This window comes from Oncorhynchus clarkii, chromosome 23 (assembly GCF_045791955.1).
Source record: "Oncorhynchus clarkii lewisi isolate Uvic-CL-2024 chromosome 23, UVic_Ocla_1.0, whole genome shotgun sequence".
NCBI lineage: Eukaryota > Metazoa > Chordata > Actinopteri > Salmoniformes > Salmonidae > Oncorhynchus > Oncorhynchus clarkii.
This window is the reverse complement of record NC_092169.1, coordinates 62,297,837-62,318,284: the sequence shown is the minus strand read 5'-3', so window position 1 is coordinate 62,318,284 and position 20,448 is coordinate 62,297,837. Positions and strand designations below refer to the sequence as shown.

Below are 20,448 nucleotides of genomic sequence, written 5' to 3'. Positions count from 1 at the left end.
TAGTCTAGTGGTTAGAGTGTAGGGGTGGCAGGTAGCCTAGTGGTTAGAGTGTAGGGACGGCAGGTAGCCTAGTGGTTAGAGCAGGTAGCCTAGTGGTTAGAGTGTAGGGGCGGCAGGTAGCCTAGTGGTTAGAGTGTAGGGGCGGCAGGTAGCCTAGTGGTTAGAGCAGGTAGCCTAGTGGTTAGAGTGTAGGGGCGGCAGGTAGCCTAGTGGTTAGAGTGGTGGGGTGGCAGGTAGTCTAGTGGTTAGAGTGTAGGGGCGACAGGTAGCCTAGTGGTTAGAGTGTAGGGACGGCAGGTAGCCTAGTGGTTAGAGGGTTGGGCCTGTAACTGAAAGGTTGCTGGATTGAATCCCCGAGCTGACAAGGTAAATAAAAATCTGTTGTTCTGAACTAGGCAGTTAACCCAATTTTCCCCGGTGGGCTGTCATTGTAAGTAAGAATTTGTTCTTAATGGACTTGCCTAGTTAAATAATAAATACATACAATGATTAGGACAGTCTAGGGTACTATTTCCTGAAGAGGTGAAGTATTGTGATGAGCTATGCGATTGTACTTCTCCTTTTCAAGAGGAAAGTTAAAACCCTCAGCTGTGAGGTCACTGAGGAGAACCAACAGTGATGAGGGACTGACATGCAGGGATGCAACATAAGGATGTAACAAGGACTTTGGGCACAGGCCAACAGAACAACGATTTCTATATTCAAGTCCTAAATCTGTGGCATGCAATGTTTAAAGGCAAAATTTCACTGCCCTGTCAGGCTAGTTTGGTTCATTGTCTACTAGCCTCAGGCTATATCTGAATTTCCATCCCTGCTGACATTTCTAACAGACTTCACAGGTCATTTGATTAGTCATGTACAACAGATGCACTCGTGGAACAAAACCATTTCTGTGTTTTGTATAGGGACAACATTGAGCCCGCAAGTCCTTTGTGAGCTAGCATGCCAACTTTAGCTAATGTAGCTAAGTAGCCATCCAAGGTGCCTAACTAGCTAGCCCACCAGGCAATATTTAGCTAGCTAGCTAGATAACATTAGTTCACCTTTCGTGTAGTCAGACTTTTCTGACATGCTAGCTAACCAATTAACCTTGCCATGAGTTAACGTTTACTAGCTAGCTAAATATCCCTTCACCGGTTGGGCTAACGGTGGCTAGCATATCACCTCATAAAAAAAGTAGCTGACTAGCTTACTAAAGACTTATAAAAAGGTCACAACAGTCATCGTGTTAGCCTATGCTGGTTTTCCTTTTGCTTGTAAGGAAGATCATGTGTGTTGTACACGTAACTACAGTCAGTGGTTTTCTAGCTCATTTTCACCCAGTGGTGTAAAGTTCTGAAGTAAAAATACTTGAAAGTACTATTTAGATCGTTTTTGGGGGGTCTCTCTACTTTACTATTTATATTTTTGAAAACTTTTTATTTTACTTCACTACATTCCTAAAGAAAATATTGTATTTTTTACTCCGTACATTTTCCCTGACAACCCAAAGTACTCGTTACATTTTGAATGCTGAGCAGGACAGTTGTGAAATTTGTGCACTTATCAAGAGAACACCTGGTCATCCCTACTGCCTCTGATCTGGAGGACTCACTAAACAGAGAACATCCCTGGTCATCCCTACTGCCTCTGATCTGGAGGACTCACTAAACAGAGAACATCCCTGGTCATCCCTACTGCCACTGATCTGGAGGGCTCACTAAACAGAGAACACGTGGTCATCTCTACTGCCTCTGATCTGGAGGACTCACTAAACAGAGAACACGTGGTCATCTCTACTGCCTCTGATCTGGCGGACTCACTAAACAGAGAACATCCCTGGTCATCCCTACTGCCTCTGATCTGGAGGACTCACTAAACAGAGAACATCCCTGGTCATCCCTACTGCCTCTGATCTGGAGGACTCACTAAACAGAGAACATCCCTGGTCATCCCTACTGCCTCTGATCTGGAGGACTCACTAAACAGAGAACATCCCTGGTCATCCCTACTGCCTCTGATCTGGAGGACTCACTAAACAGAGAACATCCCTGGTCATCCCTACTGCCTCTGATCTGGAGGACTCACTAAACAGAGAACACGTGGTCATCCCTACTGCCTCTGATCTGGTGGACTCACTAAACAGAGAACACGTGGTCATCCCTACTGCCTCTGATCTGGCGGACTCACTAAACACACAGGTAAATATATTTGATTAAGTTACCTTGTCCGAGAGAGATTTGTGCGGTTATTAAAACGTCATAGCGGGGTGAGCCGACACCAAACGCAGACCTTATTAAAACGTCATAGCGGGGTGAGCCGACACCAAACACAGACCTTATTAAAACGTCATAGCGGGGTGAGCCGACACCAAACACAGACCTTATCAAAACGTCATAGCGGGGTGAGCCGACACCAAACACAGACCTTATTAAAACGTCATAGCGGGGTGAGCCGACACCAAACACAGACCTTATCAAAACGTCATAGCGGGGTGAGCCGACACCAAACACCTTATATGAAGTCGTTCTAAAATCCCCCATGCAAAAATGAAGGGTGGAAAAACGATTGGAACCCATTTCGGGTGTTACCAATATGTTTGTTGGGGTATTATGACTCATAATGGGGTACTCAATTATGGCACAGATACAAAGATGAGCCCTCCATATATGTCTATGGCCTGTTGTTCACACGTATATCTGCCCTCTTATTGGCTAGAATGGTCCCACTTGATCTCGCCTCCTACCGCCTGCCTTCCATCTTTGAGGACATGGATTTCCATTGTTAGAGCGGTCACTCAAATATCTTGTCAATACAATAGACAATCTTTGCTTTAGTACACCAGGCAACATGTTGATAAATCGCAGTTTCCCTCTAGTGGTGAGATGTTGGAAAGTAGCCAAAGATTTTTTATAACTAACCCAAGATAGACCAGAGACTTTAGTTTCCAATGGGAGCTAAATGAATCATAGTGGGCGAAACAAACAAGGAGGTGGGCAGAGCCAAGCACGAGCTAGTGAGATCCTGTTGGCGCGTTCTGTCATTTATTTGCCTGAGGGAACGCCTATTCTGTGAAGTGCCGTGTGCAGTAACTCAATTCACCCTACCACTCCTAAATAACCCATATTTTTTGAAACTTTGGGTGAAGTCTACAAAACGCAGTCCACTCGGTTTGTTACAGGTTTATACTTTTGGAAAAAATGAACACTGTATGGAGACGTTTAATAGACCTGCTGTTTTCAACTCTCTAGAGACAGCAGGAGCGGTACAGATACTCTGAATGATCGGCTATGAAAAGCCAACTGACATTTACTCCTGAGGTGCTGACTTGCTGCACCCTCGACAACTACTGTGATTATTATTATTTGACCCTGCTGGTCATCTATGAACATTTGAACATCTTGGCCATGTTCTGTTATAATCTCCACCCGGCACAGCCAGAAGAGGACTGACCACCCCTCATAGCCTGGTTCCTCTCTAGGTTTCTTCCTAGGTTTTGGCCTTTCTAGGGAGTTTTTCCTAGCCACCGTGCTTCTACACCTGCATTGCTTGCTGTTTGGGGTTTTAGGCTGGGTTTCTGTACAGCACTTTGTGACATCAGCTGGTGTAAGAAGGGCTTTATAAATTAATTCGATTTGATTGATGAGAACATTTTCAGAATGTCGGCCAAAATCCATCTCACTACATCTTCTCGCACTGCCGGCCACTAGGCTTCCTATCATCACCATATTTGGTAGTGGGTGGAAAATCCAACCGGATTCTTCATATTTATACATCCGGTGAAATATCTGTCTCATTGTTCTATCTGTGTTGTCGCCGTCAGAAACGGAAATGAGGAAATTACGTCAAGAATATTGTAACGTCATCACGTTATTTGTCCTTGTTTAGCGGTTGAGTCTAGAATGGATACAGCTATTGTCAACATTTACTTTTTGTAGCAGATTTAGAATAATTTATTACGCAGTTTAGGATAATTAACGCATCAGATTAGGATTATTAGGTTAAGGCTAGGAAAAGAGGTAGGTTTAGCTGATATTCAAAAAATGTAAATAATACACTTTTATCGACAATTTGACAAAAGCTGTATCCCATCTAGGCATGACCTTGTTTAGCTGGCTATCTAGCTATTTGTCCTGTATTTTTAAACGTTTTCTAATTTTAGCAGCCCGGTTTATTAACCCGAATATTTGGTCTCGGGAATAAAACAGTAGCACCGATGACCGACTGCGAGGGACTTCAAGACGTTTCATGTAGTTTTTACTCTTGAAGAATATGGAGGTAGTGGACAGTCCTCTTAACCTCGTAAGTTTCTGTTGATGTTGTAATATCTAGTAGGCTAACAGGCTAGCTAGCTAACTACATCCCTAGCCAACGTTAGCCCCTTGTTGTGATCCTGGAAACAAAGCCAGGGGCTGATTGACCTCGGTGTTTATAACACTTTACCCTGTAGCCTCCTAGATTGTTCTCATGTCCAATGCAAAGTGCCAAGGTTTGTTAGCTTGCCAGATATGTTGTGATTTTGGCTGTATATTAACTTAGCTAACCGGCTAACAATAGTCCAATTTAGCTAACTAAGATTGTGGCTAGTCAACTAGCTAGGGAACGGTAACTAGCTAAATAAGCTTCCTCCATACACGATAGCTCACCTAGCTAAAGCTTTATTCTGGAGTAGGTCAACTCATGTATCTAGCTAGCTAACTTTATATATATATGTGTGACAAGCAGTAGGCAACTAGCTAACTAAAGAAGTAAACATATTGTGAAAGAGGAACCAGACGAGAAAAGCCAAAGTAACCTTTCCCTTTATCCCTGCGTTTTATTAGCTAGTTAGACTCATAGCTAAGATATAATAATCAATCCTTTAAATCACGGCGTTTTACCAACATCAAGTTAACGCCATTTTGTTTCGTTCTGACATGAAGTAAACATTTTCTGTGCACCTATTTGTGCAGACATGAAATTAGGACTGATGGGACTTCTCAGATAGACCCTTCTGATTGCCTCTCTCGCCAGCACTTCTATGGTGTAGAAGTACTTCACCGTCTTATCTGGCAGGGCAGAATTTGTGCATTTGTAGGTAAGATGATACGGCTAATATGAGATCTCTCTCAAAAGCATAAATCCTTAATCTCCTTCCACATCTCCTCTCAGGCCCATCAGCAGTCCAGGAAGGCAGACCGCTTGTTGGCAGCTGGTAAATATGAAGAAGCTATTTCCTGCCATGGGAAAGCTGCAGGTATGTCATCAGCATACTGAACTTGTTTTCTTTCACCATTCTGTGAATAATGATACATCTTAGAGAATGATACACCCACCAGAATGACTATTAATTACTGTCAGACTGAAACAACTGGCGCACAACCCACTTCCTCAACTTCCCTTACAGATGTCAGACCTTTAACAGATTGTGATCTGTGATTAAACCCATTTGCTCAGTCGCCACCAGGAGAATAATAACTATTTCCTGCTCTGTGTACTGTAGCCTTCTGCGGCGCTGTGGAGTCGCGTTCAGGAGTGTAAAGTGGTGGGTTTAGGAGAGTTGTGGAGGGTTGAGTGTCCTCTCTGTGTGCCAGTTCAGTATTCAGGGCATAATAAACATGCCCTTGGAGAATCTTTTATGATACAAAAGTTATATCAGCTAACAACCCCAATGTCTGACAGACTATGTACGGGGGCCTGCGTCTGACAGACTATGTACGGGGGCCAGCGTCTGACAGACTATGTTCGGGGGCCAGCGTCTGACAGACTATGTACGGGGGCCAGCGTCTGACAGACTATGTTCGGGGGCCAGCGTCTGACAGACTATGTACGGGGGCCTGCGTCTGACAGACTATGTACGGGGGCCTGCGTCTGACAGACTATGTACGGGGGCCTGCGTCTGACAGACTATGTACGGGGGCCAGCGTCTGACAGACTATGTACGGGGGCCAGCGTCTGACAGACTATGTACGGGGGCCAGCGTCTGACAGACTATGTACGGGGGCCTGCGTCTGACAGACTATGTACGGGGGCCTGCGTCTGACAGACTATGTACGGGGGCCTGCGTCTGACAGACTATGTACGGGGGCCTGCGTCTGACAGACTATGTACGGGGGCCTGCGTCTGACAGACTATGTACGGGGGCCTGCGTCTGACAGACTATGTACGGGGGCCTGCGTCTGACAGACTATGTACGGGGGCCAGCGTCTGACAGACTATGTACGGGGGCCTGCGTCTGACAGACTATGTACGGGGGCCTGCGTCTGACAGACTATGTACGGGGGCCTGCGTCTGACAGACTATGTACGGGGGCCTGCGTCTGACAGACTATGTACGGGGGCCTGCGTCTGACAGACTATGTACGGGGGCCTGCGTCTGACAGACTATGTACGGGGGCCTGAGTCTGACAGACTATGTACGGGGGCCTGCGTCTGACAGACTATGTACGGGGGCCAGCGTCTGACAGACTATGTACGGGGGCCTGCGTCTGACAGACTATGTACGGGGGCCAGCGTCTGACAGACTATGTACGGGGGCCTGCGTCTGACAGACTATGTACGGGGGCCTGCGTCTGACAGACTATGTACGGGGGCCTGCGTCTGACAGACTATGTACGGGGGCCTGCGTCTGACAGACTATGTACGGGGCCTGCGTCTGACAGACTAAAGACTACATAGAGATAGTGAGAACATTATGAGAAGTGTTGTCTGCTCTGTTTGCAACACAAATAAAGAAGCTGACAGTAGAAGCTGACAGTTGAAGCTGACAGTTGAAGCTGACAGTTGAAGCTGACAGTTGAAGCTGACAGTAGAAGCTGACAGTAGAAGCTAGCTGGGTGATCTGAATGTCATTCTGCACAGAAATACTGTGTGCTGTTAGAATGCAGTCATACTATATTATGCTCAAGATACAGATTTTTAATATCAGCCTAGTATGTAATGTGTGTGTGTGTGTGTGTGTTGCAGAGCTGCTGAGGGAAGCCATGAAGTTAACAGAGTGTGAACAGGTGAGACTGGGTTCAGTAGGGTGTTGTGGGAGGGATGGAGGGAATGTCAGATTCTTGGACCTCAGTCATGTCCTCCTGGGCTGCTGTTGGTCAATATTGACCAAACGTCCGTCAATATTTAGTTCTGTCTTTGGTTATTTGAATAAAGCATACCATGTTACAGTCGTAGTGAGGGGGTTGAGTCATGTTGTAGTGAGGTGGTTGAGGTGTTGAGTCATAGTGAGTTGTTGTAGTGAGGTGTTGTAGTGAGGTGGTTGAGTCATTTCGTGGTGAGGTGGTTGAGTCATTTCGTAGTGAGGTGTTGAGTCGTAGTGAGGTGGTTGAGTCATTTCGTGGTGAGGTGGTTGTCATTTCGTGGTGAGGTGGTTGAGTCATTTCGTAGTGAGGTGAGTCGTAGTGAGGTGTTGTAGTGAGGTGTTGAGTCGTAGTGAGGTGTTGTAGTGAGGTGGTTGAGTCATTTCGTAGTGAGGTGTTGTAGTGAGGTGTTGAGTGAGGTGTTGAGTCGTAGTGAGGTGTTGAGTCGTGGTGAGGTGTTGTAGTGAGGTGTTGAGTCGTAGTGAGGTGGTTGAGTCATTGTGGTGAGGTGGTTGAGTCATTTCGTGGTGAGGTGTTGAGTCGTAGTGAGGTGTTGAGTCGTAGTGAGGTGTTGAGTCGTAGTGAGGTGTCGTAGTGAGGTGAGGTGTCGAGTCGTAGTGAGGTGTCGAGTCGTAGTGAGGTAGTGAGGTGTCGTAGTGAGGTGTTGAGTCGTAGTGAGGTGTTGAGTCGTAGTGAGGTGTTGAGTCGTAGTGAGATGTTGAGTCGTAGAGTTGTGCCTGAGGCTGTCTCCTCCAGGCTGGTTTGTCCATGGCGCTCCAGAGACAGCCACGTGAAGCAGAGTCGTAGTCAGGTGTTGTAGTGAGGTGTTGAGTCGTAGTGAGGTGTCGTAGTGAGGTGTCGCAGTGAGGTGTGGTGTTGTAGTCGTAGTGAGGTGTTGAGTCGCAGTGAGGTGTTGAGTCGCAGTGAGGTGTCGAGTCGTAGTGAGGTGTCGAGTTGTGCCTGAGGCCTGTCTGTCTCCTCCAGGCTGGCTTGTCCATGGCGCTCCAGAGAGACAGCCACGTGAAGCAGCAGCGGCTTATTGAGGAGAAGTGGAAGAGGACCAGACAGGAGGGCAATCCCATGGTCCTCCTGAGCCACCCCTCTACCGACCAGCCTCCCGGCCTCGTGACCAACGAGCCCCCCCGCCACCCAGAGAGGGAGTACGACACCTGGCTGTACCTCCTGAAGAACAAGGGCTCCCCCCCTCCCCCCACACCCTGCCCCGGCAGCAAGGCCCACAAGGATGATAAGACCCGCCTGGAGGAGCAGCAGACCACCATCGCCAGCCTGCGGCGCCACATAGACATTCTGCTGGGAGAGAACGAGAAACTGACCCAGGACAACAAGCGCCTGCGAGGGGAGAACATCCGGCTGAAGAGCGATGCAGCGGACACAGACTTACTGGAGAAATCAGAGCTGTGGGTTCTTCCCCAGTCAGAGGAGAGGAGGAACAAGGACATCTCCATACCTAATCTGCCCCCTCTGGAGATGCCCACCCAGGACATCTCTCTGGACGACCTGCCTGCCCTGGAGCTCCCCGAGGACATCCAGCACGAACTGCAGGCGCTGCTGGACAGAGACGACAAGCTGTGATGAGACAGGCGGACAGACAGCCCAGTACTAACTAACTAAAGGACGCCTCTCTACAGAGAGACTGTCCAGACTGGACTGGAAGAAAGCTGGAAAATCTCAATAAAAGTGTTTGATTGGTCGGTGGCCTCAGGCACTAGATAGCAACCACAAATGGTCACCGTGACAAGTTGGTAAAGGTCATTTCTCCTAGTTCTGTCTGTGTCCTCAGTGTCTCTACTAGTGGGTACTACATCTCGTTCACACACACACAAAACAAACTCTTTGCAGAAATTGTGCCTTTGAAAATGTCTGAAATGAAGTCAAAAGGGAGGTGACCATCATCAGTGATCTCCCTGCTTTGATAACAGGCCTCTATATCTGGAGGCCCTGATTGGTTGACTGGGACGACCTACTGACCCTCTGATACCCACCAGGGACGACCTACTGACCCTCTGATACCCACCAGGGACGACCTACTGACCCTCTGATACCCACCAGGGACGACCTACTGACCCTCTGATACCCACCAGGGACGACCTACTGACCCTCTGATACCCACCAGGGACGACCTACTGACCCTCGGATACCCACCAGGGACGACCTACTGACCCTCGGATACCCACCAGGGACGACCTACTGACCCTCGGATACCCACCAGGGACGACCTACTGACCCTCTGATACCCACCAGGGACGACCTACTGACCCTCTGATACCCACCAGGGACGACCTACTGACCCTCGGATACCCACCAGGGACGACCTACTGACCCTCGGATACCCACCAGGGACGACCTACTGACCCTCGGATACCCACCAGGGACGACCTACTGACCCTCTGATACCCACCAGGGACGACCTACTGACCCTCTGATACCCACCAGGGATGACATGATGACAGCCGCTGCAGTGGAGCCTCTTTGGAGCCTGATCTACATCCATAGTGTGCGAGTGTTGATGTGTTGTTGTGTTGAGCCCCACCAGCTGTCTGCCAGATGTCTGATGGGAGAGTCAGGTTGTCCCTGATGTCTGCCAGATGTCTGATGGGAGAGTCAGGTTGTCCCTGATGTCTGCCAGATGTCTGATGGGAGAGTCAGGTTGTCCCTGAGCCCCACTAGCTGTCTGCCAGATGTCTGATGGGAGAGTCAGGTTGTCCCTGATACCCACCAGCTGTCTGCCAGATGTCTGATGGGAGAGTCAGGTTGTCCCTGATACCCACCAGCTGTCTGCCAGATGTCTGATGGGAGAGTCAGGTTGTCCCTGATACCCACCAGCTGTCTGCCAGATGTCTGATGGGAGAGTCAGGTTGTCCCTGATACCCACCAGCTGTCTGCCAGATGTTTGATGGGAGAGTCAGGTTGTCCCTGATACCCACCAGCTGTCTGCCAGATGTCTGATGGGAGAGTCAGGTTGTCCCTGATACCCACCAGCTGTCTGCCAGATGTCTGATGGGAGAGTCAGGTTGTCCCTGATACCCACCAGCTGTCTGCCAGATGTTTGATGGGAGAGTCAGGTTGTCCCTGATACCCACCAGCTGTCTGCCAGATGTCTGATGGGAGAGTAAGGCTGCAGAATACCAAGAACTTTCAAATTAATTCCCTGGTTTTCCAGAAAACCTGGTTGGATGCTTCCGGATTCTCTGCTTATTCCCGGGAAACTTCCAAACCAGGATTTCTGTAAAACGAGGTAATTTATTGAAGGTTCCCGGTATTCTGCAGCCCTGGTAGAGAAGAGTATCACTGAGTGAACCTGCAGTTTAAATCCTCTCACCTTCCCCTCTTCATCATGTTTTACCAACAACCTGTGAAGGAGCTGCAGTTTAGATGTTAAAGCTGAATGGTGTTTGTCCTTCAGTCCTTCAATGCAACGTTTGTTTCTTTGGCATTTAAATGTTTCTTAATAAATGAAAACAAGCGTAGAGCCTCGTCACTTTTAATTTGCCTTCCGGAGAAGGACAACTGCTTGGGGGTCAGTTTTTAACATTTCTGTTCTAGTCGAGATCAGAGACAGGTGTTTGTTTCCGTCATTGGTCTAGAGATCCGGGTAGAGGTGTATCGGTTTGGATAATAGAGATACCAAACTCAGCAATAACAACAGTCTGCATTCCCTGCTTCACTGGACTCTGGCTATGCAGACAGCACTCCTTAGCTTGTGTTTGGCAAGACAAGGAGTTCACATGACACAAACAGATCTGGGATCAGGCTCCATTGTCCTCTGTCTCAGTATGAAAGTCCCTCAGCAGTGTGAACTGTTTCTCTTCGTAGTGTCTCCAGTTCAGGACAAGGTGCTCTGGGAGAGGACTGAAATCAACCTCTATTCCCCATGTTGAGCACTACTTTCCACCAGGACCCATAGGGCCTCGGTCTCTCCAGTGTCTGAGAGGTTCGGTACCACGTGGACTTACACTAGATTACATCTCTAGTTTAATTTGTACTGTAATCACTAAGTTGTTGATTTGTGGAACAAACCACACAAATAACATTTTCAGGTAACTTTTATATTTTGCTCGATTCTGTTGAAATATGCAGAATGTATGTGGATTCATTGTGTGTCTCCAGTGTAGCAGTGTGAATCCGGGTGTGTAATACAAGGCATTCAGAAAGTATTCAGACCCCTTGACTTTTTCCACATTTTGTTACGTTACAGCCTTATTCTCAAATGGATTCAATCTTTTCCCCCCCATCAATCTACAGACAACACTCCATTATGACAAAGCAAAAAGTCAATGTTTTATTTTAGAAAATGTATAAAAAAAAATTAACTGAAATTTTCAGACCCTTTACTCAGTACTCTGTTGAAGCCCCTTTGGCTGTGATTACAGCCTTGAGTCTTCTTGGGTATGACGCTACAAGTTTGGCTTGTAGGTTGGATGGGGAGTGTCGCTGCACAGCTATTTTCAGGTCTCTCCAGAGATGTTCGATCAGGTTCAAGTCCGGGTTCTGGCTGGGCCACTCGAGGACATTCAGAGACTTGTCCTGAAGCCACTCCTGCATTTTCTTGGCTGTGTGCTTAGGGTCGTTGTCCTGCTGGAAGGTGAACCTTCGCCTCAGTCTGTGGTCCCGAGTGCTCTGGAGCAGGTTTTCATCAAGGATCTCTCAGTCCTATGCTCCTTTCATCTTTCCCAACTAGTCTCCCAGTCCCTGCTGAAAAACATCCCCACAGCATGATCCTGCCACCATGCTTCACCATAGGGTTGGTGCCAGGTTACCTCCAGACGTGACGCTTGGCATTCAGGCCAGAGAATCTTGCTTCTCATGGTCTGAGAGTCCTTTAGGTGCCTTTTGGCAAACTCCAAGCGGGCTGTCATGTGCCTTTTACTGAGGAGAGGCTTCCATCTGGCCACTCTACCATAAAGGCCTGATTGGTGGAGTGCTGCAGAGATGGTTGTCCTTCTGGAAGGTTCTCCCATCTCTACAGAGGAACTCTGGAGCTCTGTCAGAGGGACCATCGGGTTCTTGGTCACCTCCCTGGCCAAGGCGCTTCTCTCCCAATTGCTCAGTTTGGCCTGGCGGTCAGCTCTAGGTATAGTCTTGGTGGTTCTAAACTTCTTCCATTTAAGAATGATGGAGGCCAGTGTGTTCTTAGGGACCTTCAATGCTTCAGACATTTTTTTGGTACCCTTCCCCAGATCTGTGCTCGACACAATCCTGTCTCGGAGCTCTACGGACAATTCCTTCGACCTCATGGCTTGGTTTTTGCTCTGACATGCACTGTCAACTGAGGGACCTTATATAGACAGGTGTGTGCCTTTCCAAATCATGTCCAATCAATTGAATTTACCACAGGTGAACTCCAGTCAAGTTGTAGAAACATCTCAAGGATGAGCAATGGAAACAGGATGCACCTGAACTTAATTTAGAGTTTCATAGCAAACGGTCTGAATACTTATGTAAATAAGGTATTGTTTTATTTTATAATACATTTGCAAAAATGTCTAAACCTGTTTTCACTTTGTCATGATGGGGTATTGATGAAATTAATTGAATCCATTTTAGAATAAGGGTCTGAATACTTCCTGAACGGCCATCTATCTTCTATTCAATAAACACACTAACCAGAAGTAATCTACTAGTGCCAGACGCGCCTGACTGACATCATTATGTACGACTATATATAACTGCGGCTGTAGTCAGGAGACACGGTGTTATTCAGAGGGAACCAAATCCACCGTGGTTTCTTCATGTAATTATATCGGTTTACAACAGTAATCAGGGTGCATCAGAAGGAGTTTGTATTTGTGATGTAAATCTCCATCAGCGCTATCCAATCTCATGATGATGAACATGTCCACTTTGTTTTGGTGACGCATGAAGGATGGTACGAGCTGTATGTATATGATTGTTAAGATATTAAAAATTACAGATGTGTGGATTTTTTTTCATGTGGTGAGACTGATATACACTCCCTGATCAAAAGTATGTGGACACCTGCTCATTCCAAAATCATGGGTATTAGTATGGAGTTGGTCCCATTGCTGCTATAACAGCCTCCACTCTTCTGGGAAGACTTTCCACTAGATGTTGGAACATTGCTGCTATAACAGCCTCCACTCTTCTGGGAAGGCTTTCCTCTAGATGTTGGAACATTGCTGCTATAACAGCCTCCACTCTTCTGGGAAGGCTTTCCACTAGATGTTGGGACTTGCTTCCATTCAGCCACAAGAGCATTAGTGAGGTTGGGGTTGAGGTCAGGGCTCTGTGCAGGCCAGTCAAGTTCTTCCACACCGATCTCGACAAACCATTTCTGTATGGACCTCGCTTTGTGCACGAGGGCATTGTCATGCTGAAACAGGTCCTTCCCCAAACTGTTGCCACAAAGTTGGAAGCACAGAATCATCTAGAATGTCATTGTGTGCTGTAGCGTTAAGATTTCACTTCACTGGAACTAAAATGGGCCTAGCCCCACCTCCTCCACCAAGTTTGACTGTTGGAACTATGCATCGGGGGCAGGTGACATTAGCCAAACCCAGATTCATCCATTGGTCTGCCAGATGGTGAAGTGTGATTCATCACTCCAGACAACGTGTTTCCACTGCTCCAGAGTCCAATGGCGGCGAGCTTCACACCACTCCAGTCGACGCTTGGCATTACACATGGTGATCTTACATTTGTGTGCCGCTGCTCTGCCATGGAAACCCATTTCATGAAGCTCCCGACTAACAGTTCTTGTGCTGATGTGGCTTCCAGAGGCAGTTTGGAACTCAGTAGTGAGTGTTGCAACCGAGGACAGACTATTTTTACATGCTTCAGCGGTCCCGTTCTGTGAGTTTGTGTGGCCTACCACTTCGCGGCTAAGCCTTTGTTGCTCCTTGATGTTTCAACTTCACAATAACAGCACTTACAGTTGACCAGGGCAGCTCCAGCAGGGCACCTTGTTGGAAAGGTGGCATCCTATGACGGTGCCACGTTGAATATTACTGAGCTCTTCAGTAGGGGCCATTCTACTGCCAATGTTTGTCTATGGAGATTGCATGGCGGTGTGCTTGATTTTATACACCTGTCAGCAACGGTAGTGGCTGAAATAGCTTTTGTATCTATAGTGTACCAAGAAAACAAGTTCCAGGCTCCATAGGAGAATCTTAATTGCATTTCATTGCCTCCTTTTCAAACCACATTGGACGAGAAGGTCAAAGGGGAGGAAATGTTGAGATCTTCCAATAGAGAGAGGACTCACCTATATCTATCTGTCTCGGTGTATGACGGACTAGTTTCAGTAAAGCTGTCTAATAGTGACATCTAGTGGTATAAAAAGGATATTACACATTGAAGGGGGGCTCCCTCTAGTATTGAGTAGAACAATACATGTCAAATAACTCCCATTCAATGTTGTTATTGAAATACATCTCCAAATCATGGAACGGGCTTCGATGGAAATGAATCATGAACGTGGCACACGTTGCCGGAGGAGGAGATATGAGAGACGAAGGTGTTAGCCTCTGAACTCTCACCAATAACTAACCCCTCTGGACTGCTTTCCCTGTCCGGAACTTGAAGAATTAAGCATTTTTCAAACACCTGAAACAGCTTTTTCCTGCAAGGGGGCGCAAAATCTGACGGGAAGATCACGTTAGTGACTCAGCCCTCCTAGGGACGGCATGGAAGAGCACCAGTAAGCCAGTGACTCAGCCCTCCTAGGGACGGCATGGAAGAGCACCAGTAAGCCAGTGACTCAGCCCTCCTAGGGACGGTATGGAAGAGCCCCAGTAAGCCAGTGACTCAACCCCCTCCTAGGGACGGCATGGAAGAGCCCCAGTAAGCCAGTGACTCAGCCCTCCTAGGGACGGTATGGAAGAGCCCCAGTAAGCCAGTGACTCACCCCTCCTAGGGACGGCATGGAAGAGCACCAGTAAGCCAGTGACTCAGCCCTCCTAGGGACGGTATGGAAGAGCCCCAGTAAGCCAGTGACTCAGCCCTCCTAGGGACGGCATGGTAGAGCACCAGTAAGCCAGTGACTCAGCCCTCCTAGGGACGGCATGGTAGAGCACCAGTAAGCCAGTGACTCAGCCCTCCTAGGGACGGTATGGAAGAGCCCCAGTAAGCCAGTGACTCAGCCCTCCTAGGGACGGCATGGTAGAGCACCAGTAAGCCAGTGACTCAGCCCTCCTAGGGACGGTATGGAAGAGCCCCAGTAAGTAAGCCAGTGACTCAACCCCCTCCTAGGGACGGCATGGAAGAGCCCCAGTAAGCCAGTGACTCAGCCCTCCTAGGGACGGCATGGAAGAGCACCAGTAAGCCAGTGACTCAACCCTCCTAGGGACGGTATGGAAGAGCACCAGTAAGCCAGTGACTCAGCCCTCCTAGGGACGGTATGGAAGAGCACCAGTAAGCCAGTGACTCACCCCTCCTAGGGACGGTATGGAAGAGCACCAGTAAGCCAGTGACTCAGTCCCTGTAAAAGGGTCAGAGGATCCCAGTGAAGAGAGGGGAGCCGGCCAGGCAGAGACGACATGGGGGAGTTTGTCACACCAGTTCCTTGCCGTTCACCTTCGCACCCCTGGGGCCTACTGAAGAGATGAGTCTTCAGTAAAGACTTAAAGGTTAAGACCGAGTTTGCATCTCTGACATGGGTAGGCAGACCGTTCCATAAAAATGGAGCTCTATAGGAGAAAGCCCTGCCTCCAGCTGTTTGCTTAGAAATTCTAGGGACAATTAGGAGGCCTGCGTCTTGTGACCGTAGCGTACGTGTAGGTATGTACGGCAGGACCAAATCAGAGAGATAGGTAGGAGCAAGCCCATGTAATGCTTTGTAGGTTAGCAGTAAAACCTTGAAATCAGCCCTTGCCTTGACAGGAAGCCAGTATAGGGAGGCCTATACCCATTTCCCGTGTTCGAGCAAGGAGGCCTACAAACCTGACTCAGTTACACCAGCTCTGTCAGGAGGAATGGGCCAAAATTCACCCAACTTATTGTGGGAAGCTTGTGGAAGGTTACGTGAAACGTTTGACCCAAGTTAAACAATTTAAAAGTCAATGCTACCAAATACTAATTGAGTGTATATAAACTTCTGACCCACTTGCAATGTGATGAAAGAAATACATCCTTCTCTTTACTATTATTCTGACATTTCACATTCTTAAAATAAAGTGGTGATCCTAACTGACCTAAGACAGGGAATTTTTACTAGGATTAAATGTCAGGAATTGTGAAAAACTGACTTCAAATGTATTTGGCTAAGGTGTATGTAAACGTCAGACTTCAACTGTTAATGGACTGTTTTTAAATGTAAATCACATTTTCATTTGACACACCCCAGTTTGGGAATACCTGCAATAAGACACAGCACAGACATACCCCAGTTTGGGAATACCTGCAATAAGACACAGCACAGACATACCCCAGTTTGGGAATACCTGCAACAAGACACAACACAGACATACCCCAGTTTGGGAATACCTGCAATAAGACACAGCCCAGTTTGGGAATACCTGCAATAAGACACAGCACAGACATACCCCAGTTTGGGAAAACCTGCAATAAGACACAGCACAGACATACCCCAGTTTGGGAACACCTGCAATAAGACACAACACAGACATACCCCAGTTTGGGAATACCTGCAATAAGACACAGCACAGACACACCCCAGTTTGGGAATACCTGCAATAAGACATACCCCAGTTTGGGAATACCTGCAATAAGACATACCCCAGTTTGGGAATACCTGCAATAAGACACAGCACAGACACACCCCAGTTTGGGAATACCTGCAATAAGACATACCCCAGTTTGGGAATACCTGCAATAAGACATACCCCAGTTTGGGAATACCTGCAATAAGACACAGCACAGACACACCCCAGTTTGGGAATACCTGCAATAAGACACAGCACAGACAAACCCCAGTTTGGGAATACCTGCAATAAGACATACCCCAGTTTGGGAATACCTGCAATAAGAAACAGCACAGACAAACCCCAGTTTGGGAATACCTGTAATAAGACACAGCACAGACACACCCCAGTTTGGGAATACCTGCAATAAGACACAGCACAGACATATCCCAGTTTGGGAATACCTGCAATAAGACACAGCACAGACATACCCCAGTTTGGGAATACCTGCAATAAGACACAGCACAGACATACCCCAGTTTGGGAATACCCGCAATAAGACACAACACAGACATACCCCAGTTTGGGAATACCTGCAATAAGACACAGCCCAGTTTGGGAATACCTGCAATAAGACACAGCACAGACATACCCCAGTTTGGGAAAACCTGCAATAAGACACAGCACAGACATACCCCAGTTTGGGAATACCTGCAATAAGACACAACACAGACATACCCCAGTTTGGGAATACCTGCAATAAGACACAGCACAGACACACCCCAGTTTGGGAATACCTGCAATAAGACACACTCCAGTTTGGGAATACCTGCAATAAGACATACCCCAGTTTGGGAATACCTGCAATAAGACACAGCACAGACACACCCCAGTTTGGGAATACCTGCAATAAGACACAGCACAGACAAACCCCAGTTTGGGAATACCTGCAATAAGACAGACCCCAGTTTGGGAATACCTGCAATAAGACATACCCCAGTTTGGGAATACCTGCAATAAGAAACAGCACAGACAAACCCCAGTTTGGGAATACCTGTAATAAGACACAGCACAGACACACCCCAGTTTGGGAATACCTGCAATAAGACACAGCACAGACATACCCCAGTTTGGGAATACCTGCAATAAGACACAGCACAGACACACCCCAGTTTGGGAATACCTGCAATAAGACACAGCACAGACATACCCCAGTTTGGGAATACCTGCAATAAGACACAGAACAGACAAACCCCAGTTTGGGAATACCTGCAATAAGACACAGCACAGACGAATACCTGCAATAAGACACAGCACAGACATACCCCAGTTTGGGAATACCTGCAATAAGACAGACCCCAGTTTGGGAATACCTGCAATAAGACACAGCACAGACAAACCCCAGTTTGGGAATACCTGCAATAAGACACAGCAGACACACCCCAGTTTGGGAATACCTGCAATAAGACACAGCACAGACATACCCCAGTTTGGGAATACCTGCAATAAGACAGACCCCAGTTTGGGAATACCTGCAATAAGACACAGCACAGACAAACCCCAGTTTGGGAATACCTGCAATAAGACACAGCACAGACACACCCCAGTTTGGGAATACCTGCAATAAGACACAGCACAGACACACCCCAGTTTGGGAATACCTGCAATAAGACACAGCACAGACAAACCCCAGTTTGGGAATACCTGCAATAAAACACAGCACAGACATACCCCAGTTTGGGAATACCTGCAATAAGACACAGCACAGACATACCCCAGTTTGGGAATACCTGCAATAAGACACAGCACAGACACACCCCAGTTTGGGAATACCTGCAATAAGACACAGCACAGACACACCCCAGTTTGGGAATACCTGCAATAAGACACAGCACAGACATACCCCAGTTTGGGAATACCTGCAATAAGACACAGCACAGACATACCCCAGTTTGGGAATACCTGCAATAAGACACAGAACAGACAAACCCCAGTTTGGGAATACCTGCAATAAGACACAGCACAGACACACCCCAGTTTGGGAATACCTGCAATAAGACACAGCACAGACAAACCCCAGTTTGGGAATACCTACAATAAGACACAGCACAGACAAACCCCAGTTTGGGAATACCTACAATAAGACACAGCACAGACAAACCCCAGTTTGGGAATACCTGCAATAAGACACAGCACAGACACACCCCAGTTTGGGAATACCTGCAATAAGACACAGCACAGACAAACCCCAGTTTGGGAATACCTACAATAAGACACAGCACAGACATACCCCAGTTTGGGAATACCTGCAATAAGACATACCCCAGTTTGGGAATACCTGCAAGAAGACATACCCCAGTTTGGGAATACCTGCAATAAGACAAACCCCAGTTTGGGAATACCTGCAATAAGACACAGCACAGACACACCCCAGTTTGGGAATACCTGCAATAAGACACAGCACAGACATACCCCAGTTTGGGAATACCTGCAATAAGACACAGCACAGACATACCCCAGTTTGGGAATACCTGCAATAAGACACAGCACAGACAAACCCCAGTTTGGGAATACCTGCAATAAGACAGACCCCAGTTTGGGAATACCTGCAATAAGACACAGCACAGACAAACCCCAGTTTGGGAATACCTGCAATAAGACACAGCACAGACAAACCCCAGTTTGGGAATACCTGCAATAAGACACAGCACAGACAAACCCCAGTTTGGGAATACCTACAATAAGACACAGCACAGACAAACCCCAGTTTGGGAATACCTACAATAAGACACAGCACAGACAAACCCCAGTTTGGGAATACCTGCAATAAGACACAGCACAGACAAACCCCAGTTTGGGAATACCTGCAATAAGACACAGCACAGACAAACCCCAGTTTGGGAATACCTACAATAAGACACAGCACAGACATACCCCAGTTTGGGAATACCTGCAATTAGACATACCCCAGTTTGGGAATACCTGCAAGAAGACATACCCCAGTTTGGGAATACCTGCAATAAGACATACCCCAGTTTGGGAATACCTGCAATAAGACATACCCCAGTTTGGGAATACCTGCAATAAGACACAGCACAGACAAACCCCAGTTTGGGAATACCTGCAATAAGACACAGCACAGACACACCCCAGTTTGGGAATACCTGCAATAAGACACAGCACAGACAAACCCCAGTTTGGGAATACCTGCAATAAGACACAGCACAGACACACCCCAGTTTGGGAATACCTGCAATAAGACACAGCACAGACATACCCCAGTTTGGGAATACCTGCAATAAGACATACCCCAGTTTGGGAATACCTGCAATAAGACATACCCCAGTTTGGGAATACCTGCAATAAGACATACCCCAGTTTGGGAATACCTGCAATAAGACACAGCACAGACACACCCCAGTTTGGGAATACCTGCAATAAGACATACCCCAGTTTGGGAATACCTGCAATAAGACACAGCACAGACACACCCCAGTTTGGGAATACCTGCAATAAGACACAGCACAGACACACCCCAGTTTGGGAATACCTGCAATAAGACACAGCACAGACAAACCCCAGTTTGGGAATACCTGCAATAAGACACAGCACAGACACACCCCAGTTTGGGAATACCTGCAATAAGACACAGCACAGACATACCCCAGTTTGGGAATACCTGCAATAAGACACAGCACAGATATACCCCAGTTTGGGAATACCTGCAATAAGACACAGCACAGACAAACCCCAGTTTGGGAATACCTACAATAAGACACAGCACAGACA

At 47.4% G+C, this 20,448-nt stretch overlaps 1 protein-coding gene across 1 annotated transcript; it reads left to right on the top strand.

Moving 5' to 3' along the window:
- Positions 1-3,873: 3,873 nt before the first annotated feature.
- On the top strand, positions 3,874-8,991 carry LOC139381818 (nuclear receptor-binding factor 2-like). Its single transcript, XM_071125597.1, has 5 exons — positions 3,874-3,998; positions 4,142-4,281; positions 5,131-5,215; positions 6,924-6,964; positions 8,024-8,991. Exons 2-5 carry the CDS (start codon positions 4,252-4,254, stop codon positions 8,630-8,632), a joined length of 765 nt encoding a protein of 254 aa, XP_070981698.1. The 5' UTR covers positions 3,874-3,998; positions 4,142-4,251; the 3' UTR covers positions 8,633-8,991.
- The last annotated feature ends 11,457 nt before the right edge of the window (positions 8,992-20,448 follow it).